General features: G+C 36.6%; 1 protein-coding gene across 6 annotated transcripts in view; it reads right to left on the reverse strand.

The window, feature by feature from the left end:
- GRID1 (glutamate ionotropic receptor delta type subunit 1) overlaps positions 1–20,951 on the reverse strand; it is a 551,826-nt gene that overhangs the window by 85,635 nt on the left and 445,240 nt on the right. For all 6 annotated transcript variants that reach the window (XM_074874413.1, XM_074874419.1, XM_074874415.1 and 3 more), the window contains 2 exons: positions 19,569–19,730; positions 18,147–18,266 (listed from right to left, as the gene is read on the reverse strand). In XM_074874413.1, the coding sequence (XP_074730514.1) occupies positions 18,147–18,266; positions 19,569–19,730 (282 nt within the window). The remainder of the gene's footprint in view (positions 1–18,146; positions 18,267–19,568; positions 19,731–20,951) is intronic.

Below are 20,951 nucleotides of genomic sequence, written 5' to 3' on the forward strand. Positions count from 1 at the left end.
TAATCTTCAACCTACTAATTTTCAATGAATTTCCTAAGAACATATTTCTCCTTTATTACAGTTCTTGATTCAACCCAAAGTTAGTATCTTGTTTCAAAGATGTGGGACCATTCTACCTCATAATGGAAAAAAGCTTTTAAACAATCATCAATTCAGTATAACATCTACTGTGCTATTACCATAGAAAAGTGTTAATGTTCAAGAATATTTCCTCTGGATCATAATTATAATAAAAATAGGTTCCTGAGGGCATAATGTAGCAAAGTCGCAAAGTTGAAAGATTGTTTTAAACCTTACTGAGGTAGATGTCTGCTATTTTATTTCAAAAAAACACATCTGAAATTTACAACATGTCTGAATGTTTTAATCGTTTTTATTTTTTCTTGTTCAGAAGAAAAAAGAACCACATGCAGTTCAGAATTTCATGTCAGAATAATCATTGTGGTATAGAGATTTTAATCCCAAAGGGCCCTTTATCTTTTTGCACATGTATTCAGTAATTTCTGTGGTGAAATGTAACAACTGTTTAATAATGTCAACAGTTTAAGACATGCCAAGGTAAATCATTTCAAAGTACACAACAGTCAAAGAAGGGGAGAAAGTCAAGGGAATTATCAGGGGGATGGATACTAGCAGCTTATATTTATCTCAATAGAAGTCAATTCATGTCATGCATTAACTAATATAACTAAGAATCTGCTTCCAACACTGAGAAGCGACACACCTGAAAATAAACTTCAAGGAGAAACTAGCTAGGCACAAATGGGCTAATTTGCACTGTAATACAAGCAAGTAAGTTAAGCAAAAGATTATGGCCAATATTTTACATGTAAAGGAAACAGGCTAGGATAGAAAAGGGACAGTGCAGAAAGGATAATGGCATGCCTCAGAGGGTATGTGCACACAGCAGAGCAGCAGGAGCCTTCCCCTTGGGACAGGTCCCATATTTTAACAAGGCAGCAACCTGGCATCATCCTCTGATGGCACACACCAGACTGGACACAAGAGATGGACCCACAGGGTCAGTCATGCTGTGATCAGATCCAAATTCATTTGGACTTCATTCATTTGACTTTGCTCACCTCAAAGGCACATGATTTTCACAAGAAGCCAGGCAGTTGCTCTTCTTGGATGTCCTTTCCCCCCATCCCATATTCTCCAGATATATCCCATAAAACAGGCATACAAAACCGATATGCACTACTGACACTGGTTAGAAGCGTTTTCATAAGTAAGGCAGTTTCTATGCACTTTTATCTTGTTTCTCTATTTAATTAATAATTTAAATTAAATAAGTTAAAATATATAAGTCATTATCTTCCAAACACACATATTAAGAGAGGTAGAAACTACCTAGCTGGGAAACGTTCAGGCAGATCACATCTTCTGTAATTGCAAAGAATTGGATTTATTTTTTTTTAAAGCACATTACTATAAAACAGAGATGATTTTTTTTTAAAGTGATAAACTGATAGAGTGCAGTGATGCCAAACACCTGTTGCCATTTGGAAACAGTTGAAGTGGCTTGGGTCCTGAAGCACACCTGAGATCAGTGTGACTATGTGCTTTGTTCTCCATCTTGGTCTTCAGGAAGGAAACTCATTTTCACTCTATACATACAAGGCTGGTTCAGAAAATGAACCTCTTTGTTCAAAGAGAATTCATAACTAATACAATCTGATATGACTGTTTATTGTTTTTCTGCAGCCATCAGTCAGTCAAACACTGGCAGCGTCCTCACTATGTGAGATAGCTAATAGCTGCCCACAGCTGGGTCACAGCCTGCAGAATTGCTTTTGAATGTTGAAGAACACCCTACCTCGCTAACTCTGCTTATGCAGCATCACTGCACACAGGCAATAACTTCACTGGCCATGTAAGGCTATTCTCCTGCTGTTCAGGATATCTGTGCTAATCACCCACAATATCTACGTAGCCTTTCAGAAAAGTTGTGACTGGCTGTAAGTAGTATTGTGAAGTCCTATCACATGTGCTGCAACCAACAAAACATAATGGTTTTGAAAAACCTATGTATAAAATACTTAGCATTAGATATTCTTATTTTCATTGCAAATTAACTGATTTTCTGTGACCATGAGATAATTTAAAAATCCATTCAAAACCCATTTTCAAGACAGCCTAATTTCCTCTAAAGGAAAAATAAAGATCTGCAGATGTACAAAGATCTTCATATGAAGGACATATGAAGAACATTAAGGACATGGTATTTCTACCGAGACAAATCAGTAGCAGTAGCAAGAAAATCCAGCTAGCTAGAAATCAATATCGTAGTCTTTACAAAGAAAAAAAAAAATTTAAAAAGTTTGAGTATTCTCTTTTAGATAATTAAAAGAAATGCTAAATGTGAGTAAATTTAATAAACTTTATAAATTAGAATCAGAGACACATTCATTAATAGGAAAATACATGCCTTTAATAATCTCTCAGCTGAGGTATATATATGTCTAGTAATGACACACAGCCAAATCAAAGGTGTTTAGTATGGCTGCAAAGAGGGGCAACAGGCAGAGAAATACAAGATAGAGGACCATTATATGTTTTGCATGTTTAGCTCGATTACCTTACACGTCCCCTTCTGCAAACAGAACCCCTACTTGCACTGGCTGTACTCACTGCTGGCCACTTGCAGTGGAAGGAGTAACTGCTTATTATCTGTGAAACCAGGGTAACATTTAGTTAGGCTTTCAAGACTGAGTTCCTCATCTTTTACATGAAAGCATCTAATGTATGTATATACATACAAAAAAAAAAAAATCCCTACATGGAATTAATGCATGATACAGAAAATCAAAATGTTGAAAGTGATAGCAAAAATATTTCTTAATTTTTTGAAACATGGAGAGAAAAGTTCACCTAGAATGCAAACTATCTCTTAGCCTATGAAAAACTTCTATTATTTTGAAAAAAATTACATCTGATTTAAATAAGAAATATTTCTTCATGTGCTAAACTAGACTGTATTTTCTTTCTATCCAAAATTGTTTCTCTCTATCTCTAGCTGAACTCTACCAGAAAATCTATTACCAGTTTTTTGACATTGCCCAAAAATACCTATCAAATACTCATCAACTGATAAGTGATACAGTAACTTCCAATTTCCCATGTTAGAGGAAACTAAAGCATTCCAGATATCACCACCTTTGTAGTATTTTCCAGCATGTCTGTCCATCCTTTTAGCGGACGTGAGGTGGCTCTCCCTGGGCAGTGACCAGACAAGAAGTCACCCAGGTGTGTTACCTTGATGAGGCTGGTTCAGACCCTCTGCTGAGAGGAAGGGCAAGAGCTGAGCACTGCCTGTGCTCCAGCCAGGCAGCTGGGGCTAGCCCAGAGCACTGAAGGGAGATTGCATGACTGTCTTCAAAATATTATGTAGAGAAAATATGGACTCTTCCTCACAGCAATATTAATATAAGTCCTAATGCACAGTCTGGAAAGCGTAATTGTATTTCTAGCTTGTAATCAGCTGAAGGAAGTACCGGTATCATCTGTCAGGTTTACTGATGATTATTGCCCATAAATTCTTTCTGTTTTTCTCACATCCCTGTACTTTCACTGGGCATGTTTTGTTTCTCAAAGCCTGTGTTTTTGACAGCATTAGTCAGCACACCAAAGTAAAATGATCCTTTCTGCTATGCTTTCTCCATCTTTAAATGTGTCCATATAAAGCCCTCAGAATGCCCCCAGAAAAATTGCTTTTTTGGCTTGTGGGTTTTTTTAAGTGACTGAAAGGAAAAACAGATTCTAATATGCCACAGGCAAATTAAGATACAGTAACATCTATATATGCATGTATATGAGTTTGCATATTTTATAATCTTTCCTACAATTTAAAAACTCAGCATTTTTATGTAAATGGTTTACAGCAACAAACAAAAGGAGAACATCTAGATTTGCAGTTGAGCATATTGAGACATAAAAAGTCTGAGATACCCAAGATCAGGCATACTTCAGTATAAATATACACCAGGAAGGCAACCGAACTAGTCCTGATGTGGATTTCAGTAGAGATGCTGTCAATCAAACCAGTATTTAATTCAACAGACTTTGTCAGTTTGCTTAAGTTACAGGCCAGCTGGAGGTGCCTTCCTCACTAATCATTACATCCCCAGGTTTCTGGGATTACTCAGATTAGCTGCCTGTGCTATTGTTGCACTCCCCCACAGAGCATTGTTCTACTGCCTGGGTTTATGCCCCATTTAATTTGTCATCAGGCATTTTGAGATGCCTACGGAAACTAAAGAAATTCTGGAAATAAGATAGATCAAACTAACAGACATCCCAATTTTTATCCTGGAAGCCACTGCCAATGCTTATTTTTGGTGACAGGAAGCATGGGGAACCCTGCAGGATTTGAAGCAGTGACAGTGGGCAGGATCATGGCTGTACACAAACACACAAATGACTTTGGGTTTAAAGAGTGTTAATTTTTAATGGAGAAGAAGGAGGAAAGAAAACAATCACTTCGTTTGCTCACTGATCTGGAGCAGCATTAATCCATATACTGTCTTTCTGGACTGGACCATGCAATATCTACTGAAGCAAGCCAGAACTAAAGAAGTGAGATATCCTAGAGCAGTGTTTCAAAATCAGAATTATAACACGTCACTTCAACAGGAAAGTCTGCTTCTACAGAGCCTTGCTGCTGGTCTCATTCTGAACTTCCATCTCTTGGAAATACTCATAGTTATTATGAATTCAGAACAGACAAGATTTCTGAAATAATTAAAACCAGAGAGGCAGTAGGTACATTGATGTACCTATTTTATACCACCTACATCTAGAAAGCTAATTCAGCTCAGGAAAGGATATTTTAATCTTTGCTGCAGCCTGACTAACTACCATGGAGCAATGAGGATTTATTAATGTGGGCAGGCTGGATTAGGAGACACAGGAGGGAAGAGAGCTGAAGAGACCCTTGCTGCTCCCATTTCTCTTGTACTTTCAGATCATCCCACGGACTCTTTTTCTTTACTACATAAAGGGTGAGAAAACAGGGCAACTTATCTTCAAAATCCAGTATCAATACTCAAAACACCTACTATAAATCCTCCTGTACAGAGACACCAGCAAAAATAGTACAGGTTCTTAAATTTTATTTTGCTCAAGATCTGTGAGAACACAGAAGGATAATCTAACAGGCGGCGGGAGCAGTGGACAGGTGAAGATCCTCTCTGTTATAATGCTGTAAATGGTCTAGGAACAGGCTGTAGTTGTTCTCAACTAAAGCCAGAGCATATATACAGTAAGGGTACCCAATGTATTTTAAGCAAGGAAATTTGTTTCCTGGTTTTATTAGGATAAAATATTATAAGGGCAGCTATAGCTCAACCTATAAATGCAGTGAACTTCTAAGACATTTTATAGCCAATAAAGATTGTGGTATAAAGAACATCTAGAATAAACACAATTTGCAGGCAATGCATTGTTTCTTGAACGAGACAAAAAGCAATTAGACAACATCACAAACATGCAATTAAAGCAAATAAGAAACAGAAGATTTCTGCTTTATGCTAGACAGTACCACCAGACTTCGACTTAATGTGCTTCACATATGTCAGAGACACAGAGGGGAATTTCCAACCTCATTCTTTCCACCAAAATTGACCCTTTCCAACTAGAAAGCTTCCCCTAAGATGAAGGTTATTTATTTTTCAAAACAAAGTCCCTCTGTGGCAGACACAAATGTTTTAGTGACGGTGGCTGACTTTTCACAGATGACTCAGCTGTCAGATAATAATTACTCTCATATCCTCATCGGACTGTCCAATATTGAACTATGGTATACTCAACAAATTCACCTGAATGATCATACCAAGTCAACAATGGGAAAACTGTGTGATTAGCTGGGATGTTGCGTGTCCCTGCCCCCATGGCTGGTTCGGTAACGTGCCACCTTGAAGTACAAAGGATTTTGCTACAGAGATGTTTTGCCTACAGTGTGCTTATTAAAACAGAGCACTAGCACTGCAGTAAGCTCTCTCTTCTGAACCTTAAAAATCATAATAAATTATACTAAAAACTAATGTAATTGAAATAATTGTTCTGAAGCCTTAAAATTTTGATTAATTCTGAAAAACGCCTCTCTGGTCTAATCTGAACTTTTTCATATGAAATCTGATTCTCAGCAAAAGCTGAGAATATTAACAAAAGGCAATCCAATCCATATTTTCCATTTGTTCTTCTCTACTGGCTACAATAAATGACTGTTTTGCACTGCATCTTGGGAATGGAAGAAATAGAGAAAGATCATGGTATATGGATAATTAAAAAGATTCAACAGGAGTCATCTTGGATAAAGTGTTATGAAGGTGGTAAGTCATGGCTGACGTAGTAGAATTGATAATGCACAGAAGTCTTCTAATACCACCCATAGGCAAAATATACAGAAATACATGACATAATTAATGAAAACATATATGAAAACTTCTCCCTTTATTCTTCTGAGACTTAATGCTAGGCATTACTTTTCATTTTTTTCCTTACTTCTTTATTAAATCAAACCATAGTTAAAATAACATAGCTATAGATCTTGGAACTATCCATCTGTCTTTGCCCAAACCCTCCACCGAGATTCAAAATAGAAACAGAGAGGAAACCAATATTGATTTGAATTCCACTCCGTCATATTGATTTGTGGAATAGATGGCATCTATTTAATCTCTCAGTTCACTGTATGACTATATGTTGTGTTCTATCAAAAAGTTGTGGTTAGGCAGCACAGAGGAAGGTACCGATCTTTCAGAGCCAGACTGAACACAGGGTCACAATAAATTGCTTGCAGAAACTGGGGAGATCATGGCTTCTGTGGAGGCATATAACCATCCTCGACAGAGAGAAGCTTCCAGTGCACAGGACGCAATACACAAGTGAGGACCAGTAGCTGGGGATGAAACTGGGGGATGCATGAGAGGAAGAGAAGCAAACTCTGAGAGCAAGCTCCTGACATGAAAGATTCATCTTGAGATCCAGAAAAGACTGGACATTTTGTTTTAATTAAGAAAGCCATTGAAATGTCCTGTAATGAGAGCCACACAATAGCATCAGACTCTGTGGGCTGTACCCTAGATTCAGATTCACTCTTTCATTTTAAGCCAGCTCAGCCAGCAAATCTGTGTTTTCTGCTTCACTGGTTACTGTGTTCCTATTTGTGTTCAAATGAAAAAAAAAGCTCTAGATGCCGAATGTCCTTTCAGTGAGTCTATCAAGGAAAAGTCCTCCTCTGAACACTCAGAAACCAATTAGATTTAATGAAAACTAATAACAAAATCTCAGTGCACTTCCCTCATGCTCATAAAGTTAATATTTTGTGCTCTTTTGCCTCACTTGCCCTAATAAAAATATGGACTAACACCGCTCACTTATCTTTAAAACTTCTAGTGAAATTACCTTGTGATATCACTGAGCGAGTTCAGAAAACCTACCAAGAAATACTTCACTCATAACTATTTGTTTTAAAACTTAGGAGAGAGGAAAGAAAAAAGCAGACAAAACTTCAGATTCAACTCCAAAAGTGGGCTGTTCCCTCCTCGAGTTTGAACCATGAAGCAGCAGTGTTTGTTATACCTAGCCTGAAAAACAAAACTTACACCTGATCCACAAAACTGTCCCTATCTTAGCAAACACCCTGGAGAAGTCCCAATACTGAATGTTCTCAACATTTAGATTTTGATAGAATTTTTCTGTCAGGATAACAAAACTACAATAGCAGGTTTCTGAACACACAATATTGTATTACACAATAATAATAGAGTTAACTACCTGGGCAACTCCTGGTATAACAAAACCATAGCCTCCAGGTGCTACTGAAATGTAAATAGCTACAGTGGCCTTGTAGGTTGGTATTGAATGGCATCTTGAATGAGAGTAGAGAGAACGAGAGCTCAGTTTAGATTCAATACAGCTCAGACAGCAATCCTACAAAGCATCTACTAACTTATGCCTTACTGTATTATTAATCTTATAGCAGAATAAATTGCACATAAAGCTTTAAGAAAATTATAGATTTTACTCAAACTGAAATGTTCTCATGCTATTAAATATCACCCATGCTCCTAGTTACTGGGTATTAGATTTTTTTTTCTCTGTGTAAGCAACCACCAATTTTTGTACTTGTCTAGGACTACTTTCTAGTAAGGCTCCAGGGACTAAATGCTTCGATACCTTCAGTCGCCTATCTGCCCAAGCACTGTATTTAGAAAGCTTTAGCCTCCTTTGTAAAAGAATACCTATTTTTTCACTCTGTCAACCTTGTGTATATTCAGTAACACTCTTTACTTCAAAACAAAACAAATGCCCAAGAGCTGGTATCAGCCAGATACCATACCTAGATGGTACCATCTCAACTATTTTAAAACATACCCACTTCTCCCATAGCATGTAATGCAATTTTATCAATGGATAGAATTTTAACAATTTGAGACTTTATGATGAACAATACAGGGAGATAGAGTGGTCAACCTGCTGAAACCAATGATTCACTTGACAGGCTGGTAAAATCACCAATCTGTTAGTTAACTACGTAACACAAAACAGTCATCACCACTTTCACCAGAGACACATTACCCTAGAAAACAGCACATGCAGGACAAAGGATTTGCTTCCCCACTTGTTTTCCCTCCCTTGTGATGGTGGGAGAAACAGCATGACCAGGCAAGATGGCACAGACACCTCAGACACAGTGGGAACAAGTGCAAGTGCTGTCCTGAGTAAAGCACTAGGAAGGGACCTTTTGGTGGTATTCCAATTGAGAGGAATTTACTGCTATAAGCAAACAAGCCCTCTTTCTTCTCCCTAGCTGTCGCATTCTGGGAAACTGACCTTGGCAAGCCATTTTTAAGCAAATAACTGATGTCAGATTCAACTATTTTTATGCTGTTTCTTTTCCTAAAAGAAAGCCTGTATCTGGCTATCTGCTTTGGTCAATAATGAGCAGCAGCATATTTTTCCTTAACTCCTCCACTGTAACAGGGAGTCCCTGTATTATTCTTTTTTTTACTCTACATTACATCTGCTTTCCAACAAAGCCCAATGCCTGCAAGTTCTTCAGACCTCATCAATAAACTCTATGGGACTTTGCAACTTGCCTTTTCATAGAAGAGGTGTCACTGTGAGTGAAGTAGATGTTGGCAGGCTGGAGCTGTTTTACTACATTAGAGAACTCTGTTTCAAAGAGATTTACTTTATGCATTTGAAGAATTACATGATCATAAATAGCATCCTTCATCCAGTGATCTCAAAGAACAGTACAAAAGTTAATGAATACAGAAAGAGAGCTACATCACTGAGTTCTTCGTGGCATCTTAAATTCATAGGCAGAATACCCTACTGGCATCCTGCGTGCTTTATGCACTGTACAATTCTATGTATAAAAACCCAATGGGCTTAAGGCACGCAATCAGATGCTTCTGCAACTTGCAATTTAATTTCAGGACACATATATAATTGTTCATAAGAGATTTTTGACTGCAAAGATGATTTGGCCACTTAAGATACTTGAGCTCTTCTACACGACACTTCTGTCTGGTTTACAATGTACTAACAGGATGCCTTCTGAGCCTGCCCTGTCTTCATGAAGTAAAAACTGTGTGCATGGTCACTGTCAGCAAAGTACACCTCTTCTTTGTGATACTCTACTCACCATTTCAGATCCAGGTGTCATTTCAGGTTATTAATATTTTTTTAAGCTCTGCATGACCCGGAATCCAGCCACATAAGAAATCACCTCTATCCCATTTTCCAGTCAGTCTAGTGGCAATTATATTTTTCGCTTAAAATAGCTAAGGCATGGCTTCCTAGGCCAAACAGGGTGATTCATCTGACAGATTCAACCTCTAGAAATCGTTCTCAATAATCTCCATCAGAAGTGGATTTTGGTGAGCTTCAGTATTCAAAAGGAGATTTCTGCTGTTGGAGTTTCTTTTTGCCCATTGGGTCTAAGTTGAATTCAAATGTGTCGTTGTTTTTAATAGCTATTTCAGCTACATACCAACAACTGACTTTTTGAATAGTGTCAATATTTTAAATTATTATTGTGTTCTGCTCATGTACCTCTTTTATGCTGGAAAATACTTAAAATATATGCATATATTACTATATATTGCTTAAAGAAATATATTTTGTTGACAGCATAAAACTTAAAAATGTGTTCTATTAGCAATCATGTTGTGGGGAAACTCTATTATATATTTGTACATCACACTCATTAACTTATTCAAAATACAGACATACATCATCGGATAGCCTGCCACATATGTGTCATGCTCAGAAAGAATATTCAATTTTAAGAGTTATTATCTATGCCTGATACTGTCTCCATTCCAGTGAAAAGATGTTGTCTCAAAATGGAAAACAAGTTTTATTTTGTGATATCTGTGTATTTTACCCAAGTATATAAATTCATTCACTCCTATAGCAAGAGATATTGTGGTACTGGACCAGGCATATTTTACAATGCTTTCCTTGACATAGGCTCACATTGACTATAGATTGTACCTATTTTAAGGTAAAACTGAATGTTTTCTCTGTGGTCTGAAAACAGAAAGTCCTTAATTTAAAGGCAGTTCTGCCAGGAACTGGAACACCAGCAGGCAATCTCTGCCAAGTACTGTTATTTCAGTGAATTAGCCAATATGGACAAAGAGGTTTAATTAGAACTCTGATGTCCTTTTGCATGCATCTTTCCAAAAGAGTAAATTGAGGAATTAAGGTTATTCTTTTTAAAAGTATAATGAAAGTAAGGAACCAAGCCAAAGGAAGTCAGATAAAGCACTTCGTGACACAAAAGTTCCTCGTGTCCCACATTTGGGCAAACCACTGAGATATCTTGCCATTAAGCTTGTCTTTGGAAAACCTCCACGTGAAATTGTTTACTGGTATACAGTAATATAATCTGGCACGATATGGCAGAAGTAAAAGCAAAACTAGAAGGGGATTTTTAAATAAATTCTATTTCTGTTGTTTATTTTAAATAGGACTAAACAAACCATAAAAATTATTTTTCTTAACAAAAATATGATGTAGCATGACTAAACAGCTTAACTACCTGTATTTAAACATTCCCTTTTTGACATATTGAATATACAGATGAAGACGACATAGTTATCCTGGATTTTAAAATTACTCCTGAAATGTTGGCACCTACACGTATTTGCAGTTTACCAAATTATATAAGACAACAACAATAATTAGAAGAATTAAATGCATTTCAAACACTACAGAAAGGAAACTCTGCGGGGTCTCCCTCAACATACAGTCCTTGCAACTGTCCTCAACACTGAAATCATGCTACAAATGAAGAGATGTTAGAACTCCTTAGTTTATGTACTTATGAAAGCCAAGATTTGATTTGTTAGTTAAAATAATTGAGTTTGTATCTTGGCATTATCATTAATATCTTTCAAAGTGATTTTGCTGAAAAGACATTACACTTTAAAAGCAGTCTGACACTCAACAGAAAGTGCTAGTTTTGGTGTGATTTTTAAACAATCGTAATTCAAAGATATTTCTTAGGGCAGGAAGTAAGGAAAAAGAAAGACTGTCCTTCTTTTCTGGAGTAGTGGGCTTATCGCCTTTGATGCCGTGCAAAAGAGAAGAGCGAATAATCTCTGTCTTTGGATTTCCAAAAAGGTAAAAAGAATTTCTGAAGCTTTTTTCAAATACTTTCTATTTTCTTTGGTGTTAAGCTCAGAAAATCTTGACCTGTTTCCCTATGGAAATACATTTTTCTTCATAGTGTGCACACTTGAACACAGAATTCTTCATGAGCTAAGCTACCAAAAGGGGCTTTCTCTTCATCCCATTCTGAATACTCTCCTAGGATCCATCAATAAATCATAGGAGCTTTGAGGAAAACTCTATAATTAAAGATGTAACTGTTTTTAGAAGGCTGATTTTAACACTTCTAACAGCCTAATTTTATGCAATATTGCATATGCGTTAAAAAAAGAGAATGTTATACCCGAGATTCATTATAATCTGGTAAGTATGACATAGTATGTGACTTATGAATTAAACACAATTTCTAAACATAGAGGCAGTGGTGCATGTGGGCTGTGGAAACTTCAGCAGTGTCCTAATTGCTGTAGGTATCCTGGCCCTGCTCATAACTCAGATAGAGCTGCTTTTTAAAATCTAGCCTCAAGCCTCGTGCTGTGAAAATGTCATATAAACAGCTGAACAGTCTTCCAAAGGAGAAGACCAGCATGATCTTATGCTTGGAGGAATTCCAACCGAAATTTGCAAGACATCCGTTTTACTCAGGGTAGACACTGGTATAATTTGCAAATACATACAGCATTTTGTGTTTGCAAATACAAGTAACAGTTTACGCAAAAGCATGGGTCCCACTGGCAATGTTTTCCAAAAGCATAAAATTAAATAAAAAAACTGAAAAAGAACTATGTATCACATTTGCAACAAAAAATGGATTTCTAAACTTGCTTACCTACTTTTCAGTTAGTGACTGTAGTAATTCATCTATAATTTTACAATGAAAGCATACACAACATAAAATATTTCAATTACAAAAAAACCCAAAAACAAACATTTGCAGAACTCGAGCAAACAGGGACCCCACGTCATTTCAGAAAAAAGCACTCAGGTTCATCATGTTTCTTCTCTAGTATTCTTCTATAGTTTAAAAACTAATCACAGCCATTCCTATATGTTCAGCTGTATTTTTCACCAACAATAATTAAACTTAGGGCATTTGCAAGGAATGCATTTACATTTACTCCTCACATCCTTCTTGTACAGAAAATTACAGTTAAAAAAAATGAAGATTTTTTTTTTGAGTAAAATATTCCAGATTTTTCTTCAGTTTGACACAATGTATTTACAGGGTGAATCGCAATACTCTTTTTCCAAATTATTCTACCATGACACTCAATCAACTCAAGCAGAAAAGAAAGTTAAACTAAATGTAAATATGTGGAAATTGTATTTTACCCAGAATAAGCGGACTATTAGCCCTTCCCTTTACAAGGTAAGGGGTCTTACGTTTCAGCTGAAATATACCTTGGCAACACAGTTTAAACCCAATTACTATACCCAAGTGCATACTTATGAAGTGCTCAAACAGGAGGCAGGCATTTGTTTTACAGCTAAACTCAAGCAATTTGGTTATGCATTTTTTCCATACAAGTAAAACTGATTCAATTCCAGGAGTAACCACCTAAGCTAATTCTCTTCGATTTATATCTTTTAGCAGCGTATGATGTGACTTGGCAATATTCTTGCAGATGAAAGCACTTAATACTGCAGACCCCTAAAAATACAGTTCCTTTTTGCAATGAATAAGCAGTGTAGGATTTCTCATCATGATAATAATGAGGTTCTGTCTAAAAGTAACAATCCCAATTAAAGCACTGTATCAGACTTCAGAAATGGGGTTTCAACAACTGTGAAACATATCACAAAACTACTTACAGTGACTGCTGCAATCTGTCTCAGAAATGCTGGAAGAAACAAGTATGACTGTTTATGAAGCAGATGATATTTCAAGAAAATCTAATTTAAAATATACCAGCTGACAGAAATGAATAACCAATGGTAAACGTTATCATTTTGAACAGAATGTTTCTTATGAAATACAGCATGTGTGTAAAACATTAATTCTGCCTTCATTATAGTCAGCTTGGGAAAGAATTGCAGATTGCTTTTGAAAAAATATGATCCCTGTCATAAAATAAACTAAATAACAACATCATTTCATACTTACAGAAGATCTTCCTGCCAAGGATGAAGATGAAGATAAATTGGCATTATCTAACTAAGCCTAATCACATCCCTACAAGGGCAGTTAGTTGTTATGGTATTCATTGCATACATGGTCAAATGAGAACAAATAGGTTTACACCTCAAGAGCTCACTGTAAGTTAGTGAGTTTCTACCCTGGCGTCCTGACTCCCTTATTTTTGCTCTCACAGCTGGATCATCAAACTATTATATTGTGCAGAATCCACCCAAGCACAGAAACATGAGAAATAGGAACCAGCTCAGATGTTCTGAAAGTTACAGCAAGACTTTCATTAATAAGAACTTATAATATACATGGTCAATAAGGAGGGAATTAATGTAGTCCTGACATCCTTTCCCACTTCATGTCCCTTGTGCTGGGGAAGTGGGATATAGTTCTTTATTGACAATACCAAACGAGCTCTGAATGGATGTTCTCTCATACAACTAGGAATACACAGTTTTTAATACTATGATTCATTTAGTTTCTCAATGTTAAGAGCTAAATGTTTTTGCTAGCATTCTCTTTTTCTATGAGACTTCAAAACTTTGTACAAAGCAGACAAGTACCCTCAATTCCATGCTACAGATGGGGACAGTGAGCCAATGAAGTAAAATGATGTAACGATCACCCCCAGCCACTGCCAGTGCTGGGAATGAACCAAAGGCTCAAGGAACTTAAGGTAGAAGACAGAAAAACTTAAACATACAAGAGAGTCTTTACATATCCATAGAGGTAAAGAAATAAGGGACGAATAAATAAGAATGTAAAAGAGAAAAGAAAGAAGCATGTCACTAAGTCTAAATTCAGAGGAAGACCATTCAATGGTGAGTAACCCAGCAATTACAGAAATTAAAGCTGGTGCTGAATTTGATGCATATTCCCTTACCATGGGGGGTGGACATAAGAGGTGAAAGGAGAACGGGTTTTTTAATCCACTACAAATGCAAATCCCAAAAGTCTCAAAGGGTTTTGAACATAATAGCCTATTAGTCTCATTCCTTCTGCTCCATACACTTCACCTGAACACTTTATAGCACTTTTTCCTGTTTCTCCAATTTATACTTCCTCTGTGTTTCTTTCATTCTTTCTTGTATTCCAATTTCATTTAATTTAAAACATTAGCAATGCATCAGCTATAAAACTTATTACTTTTCTCTTTTTGGTTAATTTTGTTATGTTTTATACTTTTTACAGTTCCCTTATCTCTTTATATCCACTTTTTTTTTTTTTTTTTTTTTAAATGTACAGATACTCAGGTTGCTATTTTTAAAGGTGTTTACAGATATTAGGAACATAAACCATACTGGCAAACATCAAGCACTAGGCATTTAAGCCTTTTCAGTTTCTCTGACAATCTTATCCTTCAACTTCCAAGTGCCCTGATAAGTCACCACACTGATCTCTTTTTTTAAGCATGAATACACCATGCTTTCTCAACCTCCACATGCACACAATGAACAGAAGGCAATCACCTGAGCCTTTTGTGAAGCAAGGTAGTATACCTTAAGGGACATACCCTGTTCTTTTATGTTTAAACTAAAGACATTAGAACATTTTCTGAAGTTTCACTTTCACTAAAGTACTCCCAAACAAAGGAAAAAGAAAAAACACACCCAAAATACACAAAAGCCACTATCAGACTTTACCACAAAAATATGGAGTTAGACTTGTGAAATAAAGGAGAAGGTATACTAAGCGAGCAAATACATATATTTACTTGCACTCATAACTCAATCACAGCTAGTGGAAGGAACAATTGTCTGCAGAATGACCAGATATCAGGGCAACTGGGAAGAGGCAAGATACCTCTACAGAAAGGCCCTGAAAATTCCTGCCAGATCTGCGTTACTATCTTGGGCATCCTTGTAGAAATCTTTCTGCTAGAAATGATCCCTGAGAAATTTTCTAAGGGATGTTGAATATTAAAAGTCCACTAGCTTTTGACTGGATTTCCTCTAAGGCTCAACACTCAATGTAATACTCTTTTGCCCTACCCTGTCACAGATTCTAAGTGCAAATGTTTTTTGTAGGGTCAGGGCAGGGATGAATAGGTACAGATGCTCTCCATACAGAAGAAAAGATAAACACGTAGACAGAATCCTCCGGTTTTCACCAAAAATATGTTCCTCCACAGCTAAATCTGAGGAAAGGCTGATGTGGAAACAACTGACAATAAATCTCTCACTCAAGTAATATAAACGAGACAAGCATGACTTTTTGAGCTTTTAAAAGTACTTCTGAGCTCTAACATATTTTTGCTGCAATAATAAAAAGTCAGGATGTCTAAATAATTGAATACCAGTAGTTCCATGATAATGTTGCTCTAAGAAATATCATTTCTTCCAAGTTCTTCTACAGACTTGTCTAGCATATTGCTGACTTTTTGCTCTCTCTATATATTAGGTTAAAAGGATCATTTTCAGAACTTCATTTTAGTTCAGAGTAGTATTCCAGAGCCAGTAGCTTTTTATCCATTTAATTTTGGGAACTGTATTCTGCATTTAACATCCAAAGAGTTAAGTCTTCCTATATTAACCACCTAATCCCAAAGTAGCACATTAGGGATCAAAAGCGATCAGTCGTGTATCAGTTTAGCCATTTGAGTCAATTTCCCATTTATCATTTTACCTATTTCTTTGCCTTGTGGTCCCTTTTGAGAGATATTTTAGCTATCTCCAGTTCACACATCTGGATTATATCTCAATTTGGTCTGTGTGCTACACATACTGAAATGAAAGCTTCTGTATATGTCTTACCATACTTGAAATGTACATTAGAAAAAAAGCAATAATGTATACTCATACATTATAATTTCCCTTTAATGCCTCAAACCTGTTCTGAGTGGCAATCATGCCGAGTTAACTGAAAGGTAAACTGAAGCATAAAGCAATTATATGACGTAGAGTTACTTGGCGATTCTGTAACAAACTGCAACCAAACACAAACACCCCATGGCATCCATCTGCTAGGGATAACACAGCACTGACAGGACACTCATGCTTTTCTGTAGTGGCAGCTGGAAACACAGTAGGATAGTCCACAGCATCTCACATGGCACCGGATACTTCTGATTTGCATACTTGTGCATGAAGTGAGGTGCATACTTCTGTTTATGAACAGGAATTGCTTTCTAGACCTCCTAAACCAACTCCATTTTATTAAATAGACAACACTGTTAACAAAATTAAGACAATTTTTCATCATTCAGGTAGTGTTTGGAACTTAGACTTCCTCATTTGCAGTACGAACCTTCTAGAAATGAAAGTGGACTGAGGAATAGCCTTTTCTGGTCATTACAATACAGGAGGGTGCCTAGCCAGTCTGAAATCTTCAGAGACATTTTTTGGCAACAGAAGTTTTTCAATTATATATCCTGGAGCTTTATGCATTTCAAATACTTCTCTTCCTTCTGTGGAATTTCTAATAGATATTGCAAGTTTTTGGCTCCATGTCCAGAATCCTTGTGCCAAATTGGACTCTGACAGAATCTCAGGTTTAGCTATTTGAGATCATAATGTAAACAGAAGTTCTTTGTTTGTTTTTCCATTTAGGGTCATGTAATTCAGGTGAATCAAAACAAAATACAGGAAAAAAAAGTCAAATGGAAACAGAAAATGTCTTAAATTTTAGTTCTTCATGGAATCCTCTTTGTTCATCTCTGCTTAATATAGGATGCATTACCATAGAGTGGTAATGTCTGTATTTCAACTAGCTGACCAGTTTAGGGTCATTTTGTAGCTTGGGTTCCAATTGGAATCTCACTGTTCAATTGAGAGTTTCAGGTATTTTTGGAGCATTCCCTCTGCATGAACATGTTTGAGGTAGCCTTAGTCTATGACAATTTATGTTAGTAACTCCATGGAAGCACTCTAACTGCCTTCTAATCCCCATCAGTCCTTGTTCCTTTACTTTACGTGATATAGCATCATCCATTTTGGAAATTATCTTGTCGAGTTTTTTAATTTATTTATCTCAAATTCTTGCAGCAGCTGTAATTTGAAACATCTTTGTGTGTATAGGTAATTTATAGTCTCAGTTAGCTTCCTTAGTAAGACAAGTGTCAGTTATATCAATTATATCTTAATTAACAATAAAATATGTGAGCAGAATTATGCAGTCTTCACTATTATGTTCACAGTATCGTTGTGGCACTGCATCATTACTGCACATGTGGAAACAACTTGGCAGTCTCCTGCTTACCAAAAAAGCTACCAAATTAGCTTTCAAGATTTAAGTGTGTAAGATATTAGAAAATGTTTCTCTTCTAGCAAATTTCTTCTGCAGTGTAGCACTAATTCATTCTTACAGAATAACATTTTCTCCTGTGAAGTAGAGTGTACGTTATTTAGAGGAAAACAAAAGAGAGAAAGAAGCAGCATATCTTTACCCTCCGCACATCTTTGCCAAATGTTTCGCTGTAGCTAGTGCCCAGTATTTCAAATTGAACATAGGGGTTGGCGCCATCTTCTCTGAACTCCATAACACCAGTAAGCCCAGTTATATGGCCCTAAGGAAAAAAGTTTCAGAAATTTTAGAACAGAACAAATTTGCCTTTATAAACACTCCTCTTCATTAAAGGTATGACAAATCTGCTTTGGAAATGTTTACATTGAACTTAAATGTGGCAATTACATGTTCTTCAATAGTTCAAACATAGTGCCAGACAAAAGACTTTTTTTTTTTTTTTTTTTTTTTCCAGAAATTACTTTAGCACTAACACATCCACTCTATATTGTGGAAAAAAAGCCATCAGATCTCCACCATTCACAGAGACAGACTCCAAAGAAAAGTAGAAGGACCCTGGTGGACTGTGAGACAACAGCCCTTTCAGTGTAACTGAGGGCAGCAGGTTCAGTTCGAGGGTTGAATATAAAGGCATGAAGTCCAGGTCCAAAAGAAAGAGTGTGCCTGCTGTGCTCCCAAGAGAGGCATGAAGAAAAGTTAAAATTTTAAGTATTATTAAAACCTCTCTGTGAAAGTATCACGGAGCTTGATTTTGGGTTTGTAGCAAAGAAGCTTGAAATGACACTAAAGTTTGAATTTATCGAGCAACAAAGGATGGCATCATTAGGAACAGTCAGAGCATAACATAACACTCGATCAAATTGCAACATTTTACTAGAGGAAAACCATTTCATCAATATATAGGAGAAACGGGGGTTTTTTTCCAAATAATTGCTAAAGTTAGTATAGTAAAAATTAAGTATTTTTTCCACTAGTATTTGTGATCATATAACTTTCATAAAAGAAGTTACCATGCATCTGCAAAGTCACAGTACTGTCCATCTTTGATTAATTCAACATGCTGCAAGACAGTGTAACTGTTAAGGACAACTTAGCTAAATCAGAACCCTTTTGCTCTGGGCTACAGTACACAAACAGATACTTAGCAATGCTCAGCTAACTTACCAAGCTAGCTGAGCTGTAGTACATGGAACATAAGTCTTAAACCTTATCATTGGTTGGCCCCTCAAGCTCCTTAAGTTCTTGTGGGGAAATTATTATGATGCATGCATACGTCAGTTTGTATGTCTATTCCTAATCACACTACATCCACAGAAAGCAGCTATGAGAATAACAGAAGTAGAACACACCGCTGGAGCAACACTGCAGTGTGTGTGATTTGTTTGTAATAAATCATTTGCTTGTTTAATAGCTGTAGATCATTCCCGGTACTTGTAAATCACTTGCTTGTAATAAATCAAAGAAAAGTTGAATAGAGGTCAAAAACCTCTTCAAAAGCTAATCTCAGGTAGAAATGAAGCAACACTTTCGATTGCCCACACAACTGTGGTTTGTCTATTCTCACCTTCTTAATAGTCTCTAGCATGGATCGTCCTCCATTCCAAGGTTTGGTGGATTTCCTCATGCAATTCAGACTTGCCATGCTGTGCCATTTCCTGTCCTCCAGTTTTCTGTGGAAAGCATTGGCCAGCATGAGCACGCTGTCGTACAGGTACAGGTTGGAAACCTGCAAACAATAAGAAGAATGAGCCTCTTTGTTTATTTGAGCATCCTTTAGAAGAAATTGTAAAAACAATTAAGCAAACAAAACAAAACAAAAGAAGACATAAATAAAACCTAAAAGCTGCATATGTTTGGCATGTTCAACAGTCAAGGCAATTCAGACAAATATCAGTGCTGACTCCCACCTTCATTCCTGCTTGGTGCCTGGGCCCTTCTGCCCAAGGGACTCTGGCACACTTGCATTGCCTGTGCATTACCTACACCACTGCAATGCAGTGCCGTAAAGACATGACAGATCACAGTTCAAATATAAACTCAAGCTGTAGAAGCAGTGCTGCTACCTATCAATGAAAAGACAAGGATTGCTACTTTGTCAGTCCTTTCAGCAAGGAGAAAAATATGGAATTAAGTTCTTGCTCTTTTTGTTCATTTGAGCAATCTCCTTAGTAATTTCTGGCACAGCAAAATATAATAGTAATGCAACTGTTCAGAACAGAGGGAGGAGAAATGACAGTATTATTTTGGTCTTATCTTTCTCCACCAAATATACAGGAGACTGGTTACTATTCTACTTTCTCTGTAGCTATTGATTTTTGCCTCCTTATTCTTCAATTTACATAAGAGATAAAGAAAACAATAATTGATGACAAAGGCTCTAGTAAGAACGCCACACTAGTAATGCTCACCTATGTATTTCATTTTTCAAACCAAGACATGGCCAGCAATACAAGATCAGATCTTTGATATGCAGTGGTGTCCACCACAAGTGGTAGAACTTTAGCAGTGGAAGTTGGCTGAGAGAAATGATTTTTAAGAAATAATTAGATACTCTCCACTTGTTTCCAGAGTTTACATGCACTCTTTTTCAAATCTATGCATAGATTCAGGGGTATTCATTTACTCTTTACTAAACTCAAATCTCCAGTTAGCATCAGTTGCCAGATTCAGTTGCCAGATACAGCTTTTTTTTATTATTATTAAAAAGATAGTCTCCTAGCTGAAGGTTTTACTCATGATGATCCAACAGATTTGCCGTTTATCTTTTGGATTTCTCTAATTCACCATAGAAAATGGTACCTAGAGAGCAGGAAAGGGCTACATGTGGAAGTTAACGCAGCTGCATATTTCCTATAAAAATGTCACTCAGCTGTGAAAGCTTAAACATATATTACTGTTGCATCACTAGCTCCAAGTAAACTTCTGATATCTTAAAATCCTAATCTTC

Source organism: Strix uralensis, chromosome 7 (genome assembly GCF_047716275.1).
Source record: "Strix uralensis isolate ZFMK-TIS-50842 chromosome 7, bStrUra1, whole genome shotgun sequence".
Taxonomy (NCBI): domain Eukaryota; kingdom Metazoa; phylum Chordata; class Aves; order Strigiformes; family Strigidae; genus Strix; species Strix uralensis.